This window comes from Primulina tabacum, chromosome 11 (assembly GCF_025594145.1).
Source record: "Primulina tabacum isolate GXHZ01 chromosome 11, ASM2559414v2, whole genome shotgun sequence".
NCBI classification, from domain to species: Eukaryota; Viridiplantae; Streptophyta; class Magnoliopsida; order Lamiales; family Gesneriaceae; genus Primulina; species Primulina tabacum.
In genome coordinates this window covers 21625716-21645081 of record NC_134560.1, presented here as the reverse complement: position 1 = coordinate 21645081, position 19366 = coordinate 21625716, and the positions used below count along the sequence as shown (strand labels likewise).

The 19366-nt window shown below is 38.0% G+C and overlaps 1 protein-coding gene across 1 annotated transcript; it reads right to left on the bottom strand.

The window, feature by feature from the left end:
- Positions 1-16089: 16089 nt before the first annotated feature.
- On the bottom strand, positions 16090-19155 carry LOC142517857 (uncharacterized). Its single transcript, XM_075620344.1, has 4 exons — positions 17281-19155; positions 16885-17151; positions 16532-16651; positions 16090-16423 (listed from the first exon to the last, which is right to left on the bottom strand). The coding sequence occupies exons 1-4, from the start codon at positions 18418-18420 to the stop codon at positions 16373-16375; spliced, it is 1578 nt and encodes a 525-aa protein (XP_075476459.1). The 5' UTR covers positions 18421-19155; the 3' UTR covers positions 16090-16372.
- Between the last annotated feature and the right edge of the window lie 211 nt (positions 19156-19366).

The window sequence follows — 19366 nt, the reverse complement described above, 5'->3', positions numbered from 1 at the left end:
AATAATATTGTGCTATTATTTAGCATTGTATCTTGTTCCCTTTTGTGAGTCATATTCAAGTGACTCTCACAATCAAAAAAAATTATTTCAAATTTCTCGTTTTACGCAGTCCGTGTAAGTCAGTTTGCAAGTGTCGTGAAGTTTGAACTTGTGAGTTTGATGCACACAAGCTACAAAGCCTAAAGTGTACCCTACGAGAGAATTCTCAAAATCAAGTGAAATACTTGAGGGCGAGTGTTTATTTCTTGGAGTGACGTGAGGCATTTGTAGTGAGGACAAATAAAAAAGAGAGAAAAAAAAAGAGTCGAGTGAATTTTCATTGGAGTGACCGGTGAGGATTCGTGGTGAGGAAACTTTATCTTTTATTGTTTTATACTAATCTTTTCTTGCGGGTAAAATGATTGATGAACGTCAATTTCAAACAATGTTAGGAGGGTTGGATAGAATATGGGAGAAGGAGTTTAAGCCTCTACGGAAAAAATATGGGAGGTGTGAAGAAGAGGAGACATGTAATGGGCATGTTGATGGGAATAGACGAGATAGTAGATTTGGAAGGAATAGAGCATCGCATTTGGATAGGGATGATGATATGCGATGCGAGGAAGATAGAGGAGTTGGCATAAGAGGTGAACGTGGTTTGCATGGGGAGTCGTTGACATCCACTTGGAGGACGAGCTTGGAAGAGAAAATCGTTGCTAGGCCAAAGAAGGAGTCGAGACGTAAAGCTAGCAAATATGAATATCAAGGTACATTTAAAAACTCAAATTCTAGTACTTGTGATATTATATGTTGTTGGTGTTTAGAAGTTGGGCATGACATCAGCCAATGTCCACGTGATGAGATGACTATAGTAGAGTCATCTGTTGAGCTTGAACCGCGAATTGAGATTGAGGGTGTAGTTGAATCTGAATCTCAAGTTGAGGTCGTAGATGAACTTGAAACTGAAGTTGAGGCTAGCGTTGATGATTATATTATTCCACTAGTTAGTGAGTTGAATGTTGTTTAACAATATACAGTGGGGATTGAATCATTAGGTGGGGACGAAGTGCCTAATTTGTCTACTATGGGGGAGGAGAGTAAGCAAGAAGAAACTTTGTTGATCAAAACATTTGAAGAAAAACATATTTCCTTTGATCAATTGAAACGAAAAGAACTTCTTGGTGATCAATTGAAAGTTATTGAAATGTGTGGAAAAGATGTGATATGGTCGAAAGAATGAGTGAACAAAAGAGTGAGATGACCATGGAAAGAGAAAAAGAAAAGGAAAAAAAGGCCAAAGAAAAGAAAAATAAATTAAAGGCCGAAAAGAGTGAAAAGAGTGAGGTTGAGAGTTACTTGTTTTTGCATAAACCTCTTCATGTTCCTTTGTACAAAGTGGTTTATTATCATTATGATGATATCGCTGGTTCAATCCCGAGCATTGTTATTTCACTCTTGCAGGATTATGAAGATGTCATGATGAGCAGGCGAGCAAGAACTGATGGTGGAGGAAGGCCACGTGTTGATCAACCTGATGTTGGAAGTAATCAAGGTGAGGTAAGGTTAGTTGCCAACGCAACAACCATGAGGTATGACTTCCGTCCTTATCTTAAATATTTGATGTATCGTTTTCAAGAGCTTGGAGAACGTGTTGCAAATGTGATGGTTAAGGGGTCAGATGTAAATTTACCTTTATTCCTTGATTGTTATGAATTTGAGACCATGGATGAATTGCATGTACCTACTACAAATTTTTATGTCTCACTATTTACTAAGTCGATGGGGTTTGCTTGCGGCAATGGTTTATGATATGAATCTTTGTACGAACGAATAGCAAACACGATTAAAATCGAATCGTGCCCTCAATTCAATAAGGAACAAAGAATCGTTGTTGTCCCGATCTTTTGAATCAAGTTTGAATGTGTGATATTCACCTCTAAATTATAAAAACTTAGCAATAAATATTCACGATTTAAACAATTGAGAAACAGACGAACATTCAAGGAACTTGTCCCTTACAATCCGTATGATATCAATCGACAAACGCCAGAAGAACGAATCTTGATAAGTTTGATTTTTGAATGAACTCAAAGCAAAGGCTTTGAAAAGCTTGAGAGAAAAACTCTAAACTTTGATAAAAATATCAATGATAATCTGAATTGTCTCCAAATTTCGTCAAACATGTTTTTATAAAACAAAAGATATCAAAAAATCTAGTCTCCAAAATAATTAAAACTCTAGAAAGGAAAATATTCTCGCTCAGCCGTCTCAGACACGGACCCCGTGTATCCCTCCGTGTACGGGTCCGTGTACTCTTGGGAATTCACTTCAGCTGGAAACAAGGGGCACGGACCCCGTGTCCACCTCCGTGTACGGGTCCGTGTACACACGGCCTTCGCAACTGTCATAGGACACGGACCCCGTGTACTGGTTCGTGCTCGGGTCCATGTAGACACTGGAATTTTTCATCCTCGACTGTAAAGGCACGGACCCTGTGTGCAGGTCCGTGTACACGTCCATGGAGTCTCGGCCGTCTCCAACAATGCTTGAATGATATTCCTTCGGCCTCCCGACGTACTTCCATGCATCACGACCCCTTCATGCTTGCTCATGACTCCTTGTAGTGCCTCCTTGAACTTCTTTAGGCGTCCCCTCGTGACTGGTCCCTCCGGCAACTGCACAGGATCCCATGCCTTCCTTGGAGCTTGACCACCCGTGTTCATATCATCCTCCCCTTCTTGAAAAGGATTTGTCCTCAAATCTTGCTCGTCACCTACATCAAACAACGACAAATCACTAACATTAAAAGTAGAACTCACGTTATATTCACCTCGTAGATCGAGTCTGTAGGCGTTGTCATTAATCCTTTCAAGGACTTGAAATGGTCCATCACCCCTAGGTAATAGCTTTGAACATCTCTTCTCGGGGAACCTTTCCTTCCTCAAGTGTAGCCACACCCAATCTCCCTTCTCAAATATCACCTTCTTCTTCCCTTTGTTGGCTTGCTTGGCATATTGCTCATTTCTCTTCTCAATGTTGGCCTTGAATTTTTCATGCAAGTTCCTAACAAATTCAGCCTTCTTTTTCCCATCCATGTTTAACCTTTCACTCACAAGTAAAGACATCAAATCCAACGGAGTCAAAGGATTAAAACCATAAACAATCTCAAATGGCGAAAAATTTGTAGTAGAATGCACTCTGCAATTATAAGCAAACTCAACAAATGGCAAACAATTCTCCCAATTCTTTAAGTTCTTTTTAAGAATAGCACGCAAAAGTGTTCCTAAAGTTCTATTGACAACTTCAGTTTGTCCATTCGTTTGAGGATGACAAGTAATAGAAAACGACAATTTTGTGCCAAGTTTAGCCCATAAAGTCTTCCAAAAGTAACTCAAGAATTTAACATCGCGATCAGAAACAATAGTCCTAGGCATGCCATGTAACCTAACGACTTCTCTAAAGAACAAATCCGCAATGTTTGAAGCATCATCGGTTTTATGACAAGCTATAAAATGTGCCATCTTAGAGAATCTATCCACAACAACAAAAATAGAATCCCTCCCCTTCTTAGTCCTAGGCAACCCCAAAATAAAGTCCATAGAAATGTCAATCCAAGGCTCACTAGGAACAGGAAGTGGTGTACACCATCCATGCGGTTGTGTTCTAGACTTAGCTTGCCTACAAGTTATGCACTTATCACACACACGCTCAACATCACGTTTCATATGTGGCCAATAAAAATGCTCATGCAATGCGCCTAAAGTTTTAGCCACCCCAAAGTGCCCCATTAAACCACCCCCATGTGCCTCCCTAACAAGTAATTCACGAATTGATGACTTGGGAATGCACAATTTATCTTCTTTAAACAAGAAACCATGATGCAAATAAAATTTGTCATGTAGACCATGCATACAAGTTTCAAACTCACTCTTAAAATCATCATCTAGCATATACAACTGCTTGACATGCTCAAAACCCAAAATTTTAGATTCCAAGGTAGAGATTAGTACGTACCTCCGTGATAGTGCATCGGCCACTACATTTTCCTTACCTTGTTTGTACTTGATGATGTAGGGGAATGTTTCAATGAATGCCACCCACTTGACATGCCGCTTGTTCAACTTCTGTTGGCCCTTAAGGTGCTTTAGGGACTCATGATCAGTATGGATCACAAACTCCTTAGGCCTCAAGTAATGTTGCCACATCTCTAGAGTCCTCACAAGTGCATAGAGCTCCTTGTCGTATGTTGGATAGTTAAGCGCTGCTCCATTAAGCATTTCACTAAAATATGCCACCGGCCATCCTCCTTGCATCAGCACTCCACCAATACCTACACCTGAAGCATCACATTCAATTTCAAAGGTATTAGCACAATCAGGTAAAACAAGTAAAGGAGCATTAATTAATTTTTGCTTAATAAGATTAAAAGACTTCTCTTGCTCCTCGCCCCAATGGAATGGGACATTTTTCTTTATCACCGCCATCATTGGTGCTGCCAGTGTGCTAAAATCCTTCACAAACCTCCTATAGAAGCTTGCAAGACCATGAAAACTTCGAACTTGACAAACAGTAGTAGGCGTTGGCCAATCTCGAATAGCACTTACCTTGTCTTCATCAACTTGTATACCCTGTGAACTTACCACAAAGCCAAAAAAGACAAGTTTGCTTGTACAAAAATCACATTTCTTTAAGTTAGCATATAAGTTTTCAGCCCTTAGTTTGATTAGCACAAGTCTCAAGTGATTAACATGCTCATCCAGATTTTTGCTATACACTAGGATATCATCAAAATAAACCACAACAAACTTTCCTATGTGTGCACGCAAAACATGATTCATTAACCTCATAAAGGTGCTAGGAGCGTTAGTTAAGCCAAAAGGCATGACCATCTACTCATATAACCCGTATTTGGTTTTAAAAGCAGTTTTCCACTCATCACCTTCCCTCATCCTAATTTGGTGATAACCACTCTTCAAGTCAATTTTGCTAAAAATACAAGCACCATGCAACTCATCTAACATATCATCTAGTCTAGGTATAGGATGCCTATACTTAATGGTTATGTTATTGATTGCTCTACAATCTACGCACATACGCCATGAGCCATCTTTCTTAGGAACTAATAAAACAGGTACAGCACAAGGAGACATGGACTCACGCACAAAACCCCTATCTAACAACTCACTTACCTACCGTTGAAGCTCCTTAGTCTCCTCCGGATTGCTCCTATAGGTTGGACGATTTGGTAATGCACTCCCAGGCACGAAATCGATTTGGTGCTCGATTCCCCTCAATGACGGCAATCCTTGAGGCAACTCCTCGGGAAATACATCTTCAAATTCCTGCAAAAGTGAAACAACAATGCTCGGAAGGGACCCGGCTATATCACTCGTGTTAAGGAAGATCTCCTTGTAAAGAATCAACACAAGCGGTTCATGTGTGTGCAAAATTTGTTTCAACTCACTCTTTTGGGCCATATATGATTTCTTTTTGGCCTCTTTCCTCTCATTTTCTTTCCTCTCAGTTTTTTTTTCTCATTTTTCTTTTGTATGGCTATCTCACTCTTTTGATCACTCTTTTTTTCAGCCATTTCATTTTTACCTTCAAAGGCCATCTCAATCTTTAATTCACTCTTTTTTTCGGCCATTTCATTTTTACTTTCAAAGGCCATCTCACTCTTTAATTCACTCTTTTTTTCGGCCTCATCTCTCTTCTTTTTTTTCAATAGGTCCTCCAACACTTGCTTTGGGGACAAAGGAAGTAAAACAATGGTTTCTTTCTTGAGTACAAAAGAATATCTATTCCTAAACCCATCATGTGTCACTTGTCTATCATATTGCCATGGTCTCCCTAACAAAATATGACAAGCATGCATTGGCACCACATCACACAACACCTCATCAACATACTTTCCAATAGAAAAAGAAACCAACACTTGCTTTGTCACCTTCACCTCCGCACAATCATTCAACCATTGAAGCCTATACGGTTGGGGGTGCTTCAATGTAGGTAAACCCAATTTTTCCACCATCTCAACACTAGCCACATTAGTACAACTCCCCCCATCTATGATTAGATTGCAAACTTTTTGATTTACAAAACACCTAGTATGGAACAAGTTCTCTCGTTGGTTAGTCTCCTCTTCCTTGACTTGGGCACTCATGATTCGCCTAGGTCACTAGTGCTTCACCTACCACCGCCTCATATCCCTCATCAGGATCCTCTAATGCAGGCATCTCATCATCATCATCCTCACTATGTGACTCATACTCACCATAATAATTTAAAATCATCACCCTTTTATTATGACATTCACTAGAAATATGCCCTAATCCTTGACACCTAAAACATCTAACATCTCTAGATCGTTTAAGAGGAGTTTCAGATTTACCTTGCACTCCTTGTTTAGGCGCCTCTTGTTTGGTCTCAATCTTGGGCTTGGTCACCACCTTATTCTCCTCACGTTTCACCCCATTTGACCGCCAAGAAGATGATGAACCCCCAGTTTGATTGGTGCGGCCAACTCCACGCCTTTTGAGTTGTTGCTCCACTTTTATGGCCATTTGCACCATCTCGTCTAGATCAAGGTAGTGCCGAAGCTCCACTTGATCTTGAATTTCCCTGTTCAAACCACAAAGAAAATGAGCCATGGTCGCCTCACTATCTTCCTCAATATTGGCCCTAATCATGACTACTTCCATCTCCTTATAGTAGTCCTCAACACTCTTCAACCCTTGCCTCAAAGTTTGTAGCCTCTTAAACATCTCCCTATAATAGTGGTTAGGCACAAACCTCTTCCTCATGACCCTCTTCATCTCATCCCAAGATTCAATGGGTCTCTCATTATACCTCCTCCTAGTGGTCACTAATTGATCCCATCATATGAGAGCATAGTCTAAGAATTCAACCACCGCCAACCTAACCTTCTTTTGTTCGGAGTAGTGGTGACACTCAAACACGAACTCTACCCTCTTTTCCCACTCTAAGTACGCCTCCGGATCAGACTTCCCATGGAATGAAGGAATTTTCATCTTAATACTACCCATGTTACCATCTTCCCTATTCCCATCATATCTGCCCCGTACGGCTTCTCTTCTTCCTCTCCCAAATCCTCTACCTCTTCCATTCCTTCCCCAATTCTCATTTTGACTTTCCTCATCTCCTCCCAAATCATATTCTTCCTTTTCTTCTCCTCTACCCACATCCTTAGGTTTAGACTTACTCCCGCTAGTACTAACCTCAAGTTTATCCAACCTCATGTAAGGGCTCTAATTCATTTCTCATCATCCTACTAAAATGCCCAAACAACGCCTCCATTTGAACCTTAGACAACCCCGGGTTCGAACTATATCCTACCTCCCTCTCCATTTAATTTCAAATTTGTACCTGCAAGAAAACGTTAGTAGAAAACAAAATGATCCTCACCCAAATGCTCACGGTCACTCCAAAAAAAAAATTCACTCGTCTCTCCTCTCTTATTATTATTTTTTTTTGCTCACAGCAAATACTCACCATTCACTCCAAAGAAAATACACTCGCACTCAAATATTTTTCACTCAAATTCGATAGTATCCTCGAAGGTGTGCTCGAGCTTTGTATTTGTATATCAAACAATCAAGTTCAACTTGTGAACAATTGTGATCGACTCACTTGGACTGTGCAGACAAGAAATTTGAAGGTGAATGATAATAAATTTAAATTTTTTTTTATGACGATGTGAGACAAGTGTATATGACTCACAACAGAGAATAGAACAAAATACTAAAAAGAGGTAATGGTGAATTTTCGGAATTTTTTGTATTTTTTTTTTTTATTTTTGCTCTAAGAATTATGAAAATTCAAAGAAAAAAAATAAGGCACAAAATTTCGTGTATCACAGATTCACGAACGACGAAGAATAATAGAACAAATCAGATCTGAAAGCGGAACGAAAGAAAATTTTGATCTGATAATAGAACGAAGGGTAAACTTACTTGAATTCAATGAACCAAAGCTCTGATACCAAATGATATGAATCTTTGTACGAACGAATAGCAAACACGATTAAAATCAATCGCGCCCTCAATTCAATAACGAACAAAGAATCGTTGTTGTCCCGATCTTTTGAATCAAGTTTGAATGTGTGATATTCACCTCTAAATTATAAAAACATAGCAATAAATATTCACGATTTAAACAATTGAGAAACAGACGAACCTTCAAGGAACTTGTCCCTGACAATCCGTATGATATCAATCGACAAACGCCACAAAAACGAATCTTGATAAGTTTGATTTTTGAATGAACTCAAAGCAAAGGCTTTGAAAAGCTTGAGAGAAAAACTCTAAACTTTGATAAAAATATCAATGATAATCTGAATTGTCTCCAAATTTTGTCCAACATGTTTTTATAAAACAAAAGATATCAAAAATCTAGTCTCCAAAATAATTAAAACTCTAGAAAGGAAAATATTCTCGCTAAGCCGTCTCAGACACGGACCCCGTGTAGCCCTCCGTGTACGGGTCCGGGTACTCTCGGGAATTCACTTCAGCTGGAAACAAGGGGCACGGACCCCGTGTCCACCTCCGTGTACGGGTCCGTGTACACACGGCCTTCGCAACTGTCATAGGACACGGACCCGTGTATTGGTTCGTGCTCGGGTCCGTGTAGACACTGGAATTCTTCATCCTCGACTGTAAAGGGCACGAACCCCGTGTGCAGGTCCGTGTACACGTCCGTGGAGTCTCGGCCGTCTCCAACAATGCTTGAATGATATTCCTTCGGCCTCCCGACGTACTCCCATGCATCACGACCCCTTCATACTTGCTCATGACTCCTTGTAGTGCCTCCTTGAACTTCTTTAGGCGTCCCCTCGTGACTGGTCCCTCCGGCAACTGCAAAGGATCCCATGCCTTTCTTGGAGCTTAACCACCCGTGTTCGTATCGGTTTATGTACATTAGACTTAGATTTTTGTGATGAGATGGGATATTGCATTGATAGTACATGGGACGTGTCCTATTTCCATGTTTTATATTTGATTGGTAATGGTTGTTAAGATTACATGGATAGTACATTTAGTGTGCTCTATTTGCATGATTCATACTTGTTTGATGATGGCGTTGGAAAGAGCATGAATGAATATCAGAATTTTTACGTTCGTAATGAGTACAATTTTAAGGAGAATAAATTATTCATTCTATATTCATTGCATGAGTTACGTACTAGTGATGCATGTAATGGTGTTTTTATCTTTGATAAAATGTATGATTATATGTGTTGGTTGCATATGAAGAGGTATATTGAGTGGGATTGTGAAACATGCATTGCATATAAGAGATTGTCATTTTGGCTATATTCTTATATCATGCATGAACTGTGTCTTATTCCTAGTGAGTTATGGTCGTACACGGGTATGGATTTCATTTTTGTGTTAACTAGGTCTAAGAAGGGGAGAAATCTAATTTTTGTGATACTTAATGATATCTTGTTGTTATTATTTGGTGTCATTTGTTATTTGTTATCCAGTGCTGATGGAGCGAGCTAACAATAGCACTTACAAACTTAAATTGAAAGGTAAGCATGTTGATAATTTAATTCTTTTTATTACTGACGTGTTTCATTTTTGCGTAGGTAGACAAGATTTGAGGACAAATCTTTTTGAAGAAGGGGAGTATGATATGAATCTGGCCGGGCATAGCGTTCAAATGATTGGAAGATATTTAGGAAGCGTCGTTGCCTCGGGCTTTCAAGCTTGATTAGTGAAGGAACCTTATTCAAGCAATTAAAGATGAAGATTTCCGAAAAGCAATGCGCCCGGGCGGAGAGTCTTCGGCTTTTATTTTTCAAGGGGCGCGCTCAGGCAGCAACAAATATTAACAAAGGATAAACAATCGAAATTCAAGCGAACCTTCAAAGAACTCGTCTTTGACAATCCGAGTGAAAACAATCGACAAACGCCACAAAGTATTAAACTTTGATAAGTTTGATTTGAGAAACACACAAAAGTGTATACAAAGCCAAGCTTTGAAAAGTTGAGAGAAAATCTCAATCAATATGATTAGACTCAATGAATTAATTCTTTACAAGGTATGAAATATGTTCTTACAAGGAAAAATACATCAAAATCCGTATCTAGGTTTTCCATATTAAAATTCTGCACGACGGCGCGCTCGGGCGGGAATTTATATCCGCCCGGGCGGAGAATCTTCAGCTTTTATTTTTCAAGGGGCGCGTTCGGGCGGTAACTTTCGTCCGCCCGGGCGAGACCTTTCGAATTTTTTTATTTTCCAGACGCAAGTGAGGTGCTCGGGCGTGAAGTTACATCCGCCCGGACGCATGGCTTTTCGGAAATCTTCATCTTTAATTGCTTGAATAAGGAGGTTCCTTCACTAATCAAGCTTGAAAGCCCGAGGCAACGACACCTCCTAAATATCCTACCAATCATTTGAACGCCATGCCTGGTCAGATTCATATCAAACACTTTGTGGCGTTTGTCGATTGTTCTTCACTCGGATTGTAAAAGACGAGTTCTTTGAAGGTTCGCTTGAATTCAATTGTTTATCTCGTTAATATTTGTTGCTAAATTTTTCGTAATTTAGAGGTAAATATTAAAACCTTACTTGTTCGAAAATATCGTGACAACACAAACATTTCTTTGTTTCATCGAATCGAGGGCGTGACTCTGTTTTTGGGCGTGTTTGCTTTTCGTGATCGAAGAATCGCATCAGATTAGTCATTAGAGAATAAAACATAATCATTAAGAATAAATATAGAAACGTAAAGAGAGAAAAAATATGTCTTTCTCAAGTTTTTCGATTTCAGCCAAATCTTCCTCCACGCATATAGGCTTAGAATCCAACCTTAGCCAATCTTGGGTACATACCTTTTTGCACCTTGTCATTTTCGCAATAGAATTTTTCAAAGTGTTCCTTATATTGTGATCTAGGGGTCATATCTTTCCTAGCTCTCTTTTTAGACTCGGGTTTCACTTCATCTTTATCACCATTATGATCTAAATTGTAACACCTCATATTCGACGATTGTCCTCACTGTACCAAGACTAGCCCTCTCAGCGTGCTTATGTCCTAACTCACACACACCCTAGGAAACTTTCCAGGAGGTCACCCATCCCAGAATTAGCCCAAATCAAGCACGCTTAACTCTGGAGTTTTTATGTGATAAGATACCGAAAAGAAGATGCACCTTCTTGATATGAGTAATACCAATCAAATCTTTTAAACCATCTTCAACTGTACAGTCTCGTACATGAACAGTTTCGGAATCCCTCTCCATCCGATGTAAGATCGGTTCATTCATGTTCCTTCCGTCTAGAAGCCTGCCAGGAGCCGCTCATTGTCCCTGCAATCTCATGGAACTGGCGATGACCCCCTGCCCTCTTCGGCCTCAGGCCTCACATGCCCACCAGCTCCGCTTGGTTCTTCCCTGAACCACAACGTACTAGGAGATGTTGACTCTGATACCAACTGTAATGTACCATATTTTGAACTACTTAAAATTTGCGGAAAAATAAAAATTTTCTTAAATAAGTAATCATCTTTCAAAATGCAATACAAATAAAATGTTTGACAAAATATTTGGAATGTAACGAGCTTGCAAAAGTACTTGCTTTAAGCCACATGAAATAATTTCCGTAAAAATCAGAGTAAATGAAATAACATGCATAAAAATCCTTGAAAACTAAGCGGTCCTCGGGTTAGTCCACCGCACAGTCCGAGCCAGCTCAATGATCCCCGCCTCTTATCTACTCAAACTTATCCTCACCTGCATCGATCAAGTCTAATGAGTCTAAAGAGTCAACATGTATAAACTGGGAATAGAAAGTAACGTATAATAAAACAACATGCATTTTAAAGTAGCACATATGTATCTTAACTTTGAACATACTTACATAAACATAGACGTGCCATCGATTCATAAATATTTTCATAAACGTACTTGCATCATACATACTTAAACATGCATATCATCATCATTTTGCGTAGAGATATGTTTCAAAGCAAGTGACCCATACGTAATGAACCTGATCAGACTAAATTACAATACTAGGCTGGCAGGGATGTCCACTACCACATACATAAGATCTCGGTCATACTTTACCGGGTAGATTAGTCACTGGTCATACTTTACCGCTTTCCAGTCTTGATCAAAACTCGTCACCTTCTGTTATTTTGAATTATGCGACTTATAGGTTGGCTTTTTTGAAATGTTTTCAACATATGATTTGTAGTACTCTGTGTCATCTTCGATTTGATAGCAAATTCGTGTTTTTTTGATAATAAACGAGGGAGATATGATTTTTATCGTAAAATCGCACAAGCTGTGAAATTTCTATCACAAAACCCATCACCGTCTGTTATTTTGAATTTTGCGACTCATAGGTTGGTTTTCTGGAATTCTTTTCAACATATGATTTGTAGTAATCTGTGTTATCTTCGATTTGATAGCAAATTCGTAATTTTCTGATAAGAAACAAGGGAGATATGATTTTTATCGTAAAATCGCACAAGTTGTGAAATTTCTGTGTCACAAAACCTGTTATCCTTTGTTATTTTGAATTCTGATACTTATAGATTGGTTTTCTGGAAATGTTTTCAACATATTGTTTGTATTACTCTGTGTTATCTTCGATTCGATTGCAAATTCGTAATTTTCTGATAAGAATGAGAGATATATGATTTTTATCGTAAAACCGCTCAAGCTGTGAAAATTTGTGCATGTTCTTCATGTTTTCTCAAGTTTTGGTGGCAGGCTTCGTTGGGATCTCCTGAATCTTTGCTGATGTGGTTAGGGAAGCATGTCCAGAGCGTTCCAACAAAACTCTCGACGTTTTTAAGTGTGTTCAATGTGCAAAAAGAAATGTTTTTTTTTTAGGTTTGCTAAATATCTTGTGACCAACTATGAACGGGTTTGGAAGCCGGAGAACGTGTCCGGAGACCTCTCCATCACGTTAAAGTATGATCGGGTTTTGATCAGGATTGTAAAGCGATAAAGTATGACGAGGGACCAATCCACTGGTAAAGTATGACCAGAGATCTTATGTATGTGGTAGTGGACATCCCTGCCAGCCCAATACTGTGGTTTAGTCTGATCAGGCGCATTACGTATCTCTACGCAAAATGATGATGATATGCATGTTTAAGTATGTATGATGTAAATACGTTTATGAAAATGTTTATGAATCGATGACACGTCTATGTTTATGTAAGTATGTTCAAAGTTAAGATACATATATGCTACTTTAAAATGCATGTTGTTTTATTATACGTTACTTTCTATTCCCAGTTTATGCATGTTGAGTCTTTAGACTCAATAGACTTCATCGATGCAGGTGAGGACGAGTTTGAGGATACCAGAGGCGGGGATCAGTGAGCTGGCTCGAACTGTGAGGTGGACTAACCCGAGGACCGCTTAGTTTTCAAGGATTTTTATGCGTGTTATTTCATTTACTTTGATTTTTACGAAAATTATTTCATGTTGCTTAAAGCAAGTACTTTTGCAAGCTCGTTACATTCCATATATCTAGTCAAACATTTTATTTGTATTGCATTTTGAAAGATGATTACTTATTTAAGAAAATTTTTATTTTTCCGTAAATTTTAAGTAGTTCAAAATACGGTACGTTACATAAATCTTCCTTGTTCTCATCAGCATTATCAGCTTCTTCCATTAGATGATCTATTACACTCTCCATTTACACAATAAATTTTTGAAATCCAAAATATTCAACAAGGTAAGCCGAATAATCATATCATTGATGCCTTAATCAATTGTATGAGCCAATATACATTCAAATTTGAAAAAAAGGCAAGATTACGATTATTTAATAGATTTAGCTTCTTTTAGTTAGATTTTGAAAAGTAAAAACACAAAACAAAATCTTGTTACAGTGCACATTCTCAGCATTTTGCTCATAATTCATCTAGGAAATACACAAGGAAATCGTGGGATATGTATCGAAAAGTTGATCAAACTCAAAGGACTCTCCCACACAAGTAGAATGACGATTTAATTTCTTTTGTTAAGTTAAAAGTAATTCACATATTCAAAATCAAGTCCAGTGAAACATGGATCAGATATAGGAAATGAACTATTGCACATTGACAGTCAGATAGGCATTGGTTCTAAAACATAAATTCTTCTTTTTCGGCAAACAAATATTACAACAGATCAATTTACATTCAAAACAATACATGCATCAAGATCCTCACAATTGATCTAATGACTGATGTCAACTATCGGCTGATCAAACAGTTTACTCCTGAAACTTGTATTTGTAAAATTTTACATAATTTTTAAACTCTATCCATGCAAAATAGGAAATATCAATACAAGCAACATCACAGTTATCAAGCATATCCAAAAAAAAAAACTGAAACAGGGAAAAAATTATTGTAAAACAAAGTTCACTTATCAGTATAAAGGAACAATTAGAGCCATTTCTGTCGAAGAAAAAATAACATGAATCACAAAGAATATTGTCAGGAATGGAACATTATAGTCACAACTCTTTACCAAACCCCTTATCTGAAACAACTGAGAGAGGAGAGGAGACGACGTACATTGTATATACACACACACACAAATGAATGTTGTACATTAAAATAATTCATGCCTAAAATCAAGCAGCTTCTGGAGATAAGATAGCAATAAGGTGTATGTACGATTTAATCAAATGTGTACTCAATTTTTGAGAAGAGGCGGCTGAGGCGCAGAAAAACGTTGGGAGGGAAGAGCGAAGACATTAGAATATTAGAACTAGGGTCGGGTTCCGGTAGAAACCCGAACATGAATCTGAGATAAATAACCAACCCGATCAGGTCGGGTCGAATACCCGATACCCGATCACAAACGCCCATCCCTATGCTTGATACACTAAACATATTTTTTTATAATTTGTCTGAGCTGAACAATGCCCAGGTATACTCCTACCATGTGAATGTATTACCATATCATTTACACAAATAGGGGTGATCAAATTTTTTTATGAACTGCCTGAACCGCTTGAACCGAATTGTACCGCACCGTTTTTCATTATATTTTATAAAACCGCGATTAAAAATATTAATCATAAGCCGCACCGCATACGCGGTTCAGTTATTTTTTTTTTTGCCAAGAACCGCATCAAACCGCATCGCCTAAACCGCTTGCCATAATATTGGGTCTAGAATTATAATAATTTGTAAACAACATATTTAATAAAGAAGTCATCATTCATTATATCCCAACTCTCTTCAAAATCATTATTCTTACAAATAAAACTTATCTTTTTCTTAATTATTTTTCATATTAGTCTTTTATTAAAATATTTATTTCTTTTGCTACAATATTTTGTTTGAAGTTTGAAAGTAGAAAAAAGATAAAATAGTATAAATGTCATTTTTGTTGTGAATATGTTGTGTTGTTAAATTATTAACTTAGTTTTGAATCTTAATTATTGTTTTATCTTTTGATATTTATATGCTTTGAACTATATTTTATACTTGAAAACAATATATTGTTGTTGTTTTCAAATAAATTAGAATATATATTCTAATATTTTTTAATAAAAAAACCGTAAACCGACAGCAACCGCTCGAAATCGTTCAAAACCGTAAGGCTAATTTTTCATATAAAATCGCTATTAATTTTTCAAAATACTAATCGACCGCATATGAATTCTATTTGAATTTAAAAAAAAAAAATCCGCACCGTGATCGGCCCTATACACTAGTATACAAGAATTTTAAAATTGACCTCGTTATGTCCATCTTTGTAATTTTATATAATACTTGATATTAACAAAAAAATTTAGCATAGTAAATTAACTGCGGCGCATTAAAAAAATATTTCGATTTTATTCAAATTTAAATATTGTCTTCACTCAAAATCCAAAAATTACTATATAAAATATTGTTTCAAAATAACTAAAATATATTACAATAGAAAATATTATTAAAAAATTCACTATTTTTTTAATTTCAACTTTTCTACACAATTTATTTCTATCAAAAAGTATTATTATTATTATTATACACAAAAATATTAATAAATACACACATGATCATTCATTTCCCTTGTCCTTTATATACTTACACTAACTTAACTACTTTTATAAGCGTAAAAATTATAAGGACATACTGCAAAGGATTACTTTGTCGATAAACGAGCCCACCCACGTACATACAAGCACGCACGACGTGTTAATTGCTAACTGAACTCCATCAAAAGCTAGAAAGAATCAAAATCAAAAGCAGAAAGTCATCAGATACACACACACCAGTCTATATGACTACAGATTAAAGTTTTCTCGAGAGTAATCACATCTACAACAGAAAACGGGAGATAGGAATGAGTTCTACTGGTCAAAATCAGTTCTTCCACGACGGTCTTTCCTCTTGGAAACTGAGGACCAACTTAAATGTCAGCACGATAGAAGTGTAGTAATTTCAGTGTTGCCACGTTTTCCTGGCGATCAGGAAGCTGATTTATTAGTTCCGGTATTGCTTTTACCCTTATATAACACGGCATGTTCCCGGTCAGAGAAAAAAAAGAAGATAATCTCTTCGGAGTTACCTGATATATTACATCAGAATCAGCAGGGAAGTGAAAACCAATTGAGCAGTTTTGCAGCACTTCAGGATCTTTCATCCATGCTTTATGTGCATCACATAGTTTGATTTTATACCTGAATATCTGAAATGAAAAGAAAAATGAATCTAAGCAATAAAAACATCATTTGCTACGAGAAGGTTAGAACCTTCCTTGAGCATTGTGTTTTTCGACCCCGTCTCCCCAACATTACACAAGACAGGAATTGGTACAAAATTTTCAACACGAGAAAAGTTTTAAAAACAAAGAATGTTCCAACGGTTGCCGTGAAGGCATCGTCATGGACGTCCAAATAAGAATCACGGAATAATGCAAACCTCAAAAAGTGAAACAGTTGGTTTCTCCAGCTTGTCTTTACCAATTTCTAAACCAGTGCCCTGACATTCGGGGCAGAATGCGGAGTAGATTTGCTTTCTTGTCTCTTGAGTCTCACAATTCTCCCTTTTTCCAACATCCATGCCGCCTTTCACCTTTCTCCTAGATCTCCGTTTCGCTTTAGGTGCAACAGACTTCATTGAATAAGTTTCAACATCACATAACAATATCCAATGAAGGAGACATGAAATATGAAATACATGAAACGCCTGCATTACGACGAAACTCACAAGGTTAGACAAATCAGAACATAATCTCAGAAGAATAACAGTTGAGCATCTACAAAATCTGTAATACAGTGACTGAATGGAGAAAAATAGTAGACTATGAAGTCAAACCCCAGTCAAATTTCTACTGCTGCAGACAAATTTTCCAGTTTTCCTGTTCAAGAGAGCAGCCACATCTTTATCTGGGAGCATCCTTTGCTGACAGAGATCACACGACCTCTCGGCAGCAATGACCTCCTGTTCTCTCATTTTCTTCCTCATGATTTTGCTCGAGAGGACTCGTGAATGTACCTGCTGATCATCATTCCCAGACATTATCATTTTCATAGTGTTATGATTTGAGGATTGAGACTCCTCTCCAGATGAGTCAGATCGGTTACCAATATCCATTGAGTCAGAAAATGACTTCCTCTTCTTGCCTCTAGCACCGGAACCATATTCTGCTTCGGAATGAGGACTAGATGGTAGCAATTTTCTGAAGTCGTCAAGTAACCCCTTTCGACCTAAATCATAGTTATATGCAAAAGTAACAACAGAAAAATCGTGATCTGGTACTGTGCTAATACACTCATATGGTAACTCCTTGTTCCCCAGCCATTCGCACCATATTCTACGAATTTCATCCGAAACCCCATCCTTCTTGCTAAACCTAGCACCAATACGTCCAACACCCATGTGTCTCACAATCAAATTAGATACCTCATCTTTTTGTAGCACGGATGGAACAACTATTTCATGACCATATCCCTCGCCAACCAGATTCTGATATCCAGAAATTTCATCGCAATCTGCATGATCCACCATCTCTTCGGCAAGATGAGAACAAGCATTTGGACCAAAGTTTTCACCATAACTAACAATAGCAGTGTCACCAACCACATGATGTATGTCCGACAATTTCATTAGTCCGGAACTTGAAAGAGGTAAATTATTATTTTGGTCCGGTAGATCATCACAAAAGAAAAACACACCGTCACTGAACGGCCAAGGATTAGACTTCAACAGCGTTACTTTTGCAGTGGCTAGCCTTTGAGAGTGTAGATTACCCTTCAAGTGATTAAACAAGCAAGAATCACCGTAACAAGGAGCAAGACACAAAGTACAGAAAAATATCAACCTCTTCCCATCTTCTCGAAGCTCAACATATGGGTGCCCCTGTGCTCTAACATTTCGGAGAGTTGTCCTCACCAACTGCTCTTTCAAATTATTAACACTACTCCTCGGAAACCCTAAATCCCTCCTTCCTACCATTTGAAGCCTCCAACAAAATTACAACAATCAAATGAAACCTAAATTCAGAGGGCACAGAATAACACTTCAAATTTAAAATATCCACCACCGACAAAACCCGTAACTCAAACTTCATTCGCCAACACAGGCAACATATTCCCAACTCTGCATGGAACTCAGTATAATAACAGAATATATCTCAGAGAATTCGAGTTCAATCAGCAAAACAGCCAAAAACCCTCAAAATTCTCCCCAAATCGCACCAGAAAAAATGTCAACCCACGATAAATTTCGAGACTGAGCAAATCTTCACGTTTTCAGCGTCAATCACCGGTAAAACAGAATATAGAACACAAATCACTACCGAGTCGTAATCTGAGAGCACATTCAGTAAACCCTAAACTTACAACATCGCGGCAAGGCAGGTATTATAAAAGTCCTGACAAACCGTCGAGCTATTCGATTCCCAGACACCATTCCTCCACCAATCGCATCGCAGGAGAGCATCAGAAACATCGAATACTCCATTCCGAGCATCTCCATTTCTTTCAAAAGGCTCTGGGAAATGATTTAAAAAAAAAACCAAACTACAGAAGAAAAGAAAACGAACCAGCGCGAACTAAAGATGCATCGATGGTACAATTGAGCGTGTATATATATATAGACGCGTGTATTTATGTATAGGCCGTCTGTTGCGGGGGAGGGGAGACGAAGGGAAATGAAACGAATTGGTTAGGTTTGATTTAACAGAAATGAAAATGAATTTGGTAGAAAGGATAAACTTATCTGGTTCGGTTTGGGTTCCGCTTCGGTGTTTCGCTGTGTACGAAAGAAAAAACGAGGGATTTATGTGGACCGTTGGATATGATGATCGTGGGGGTGGCGGAGGAGAGGTGATTCTGTGTAAGGCAGGGAGATCGGGTACCAAGGAATCTCGAGTTCTCTCTTATTTGAATCATATCATGTC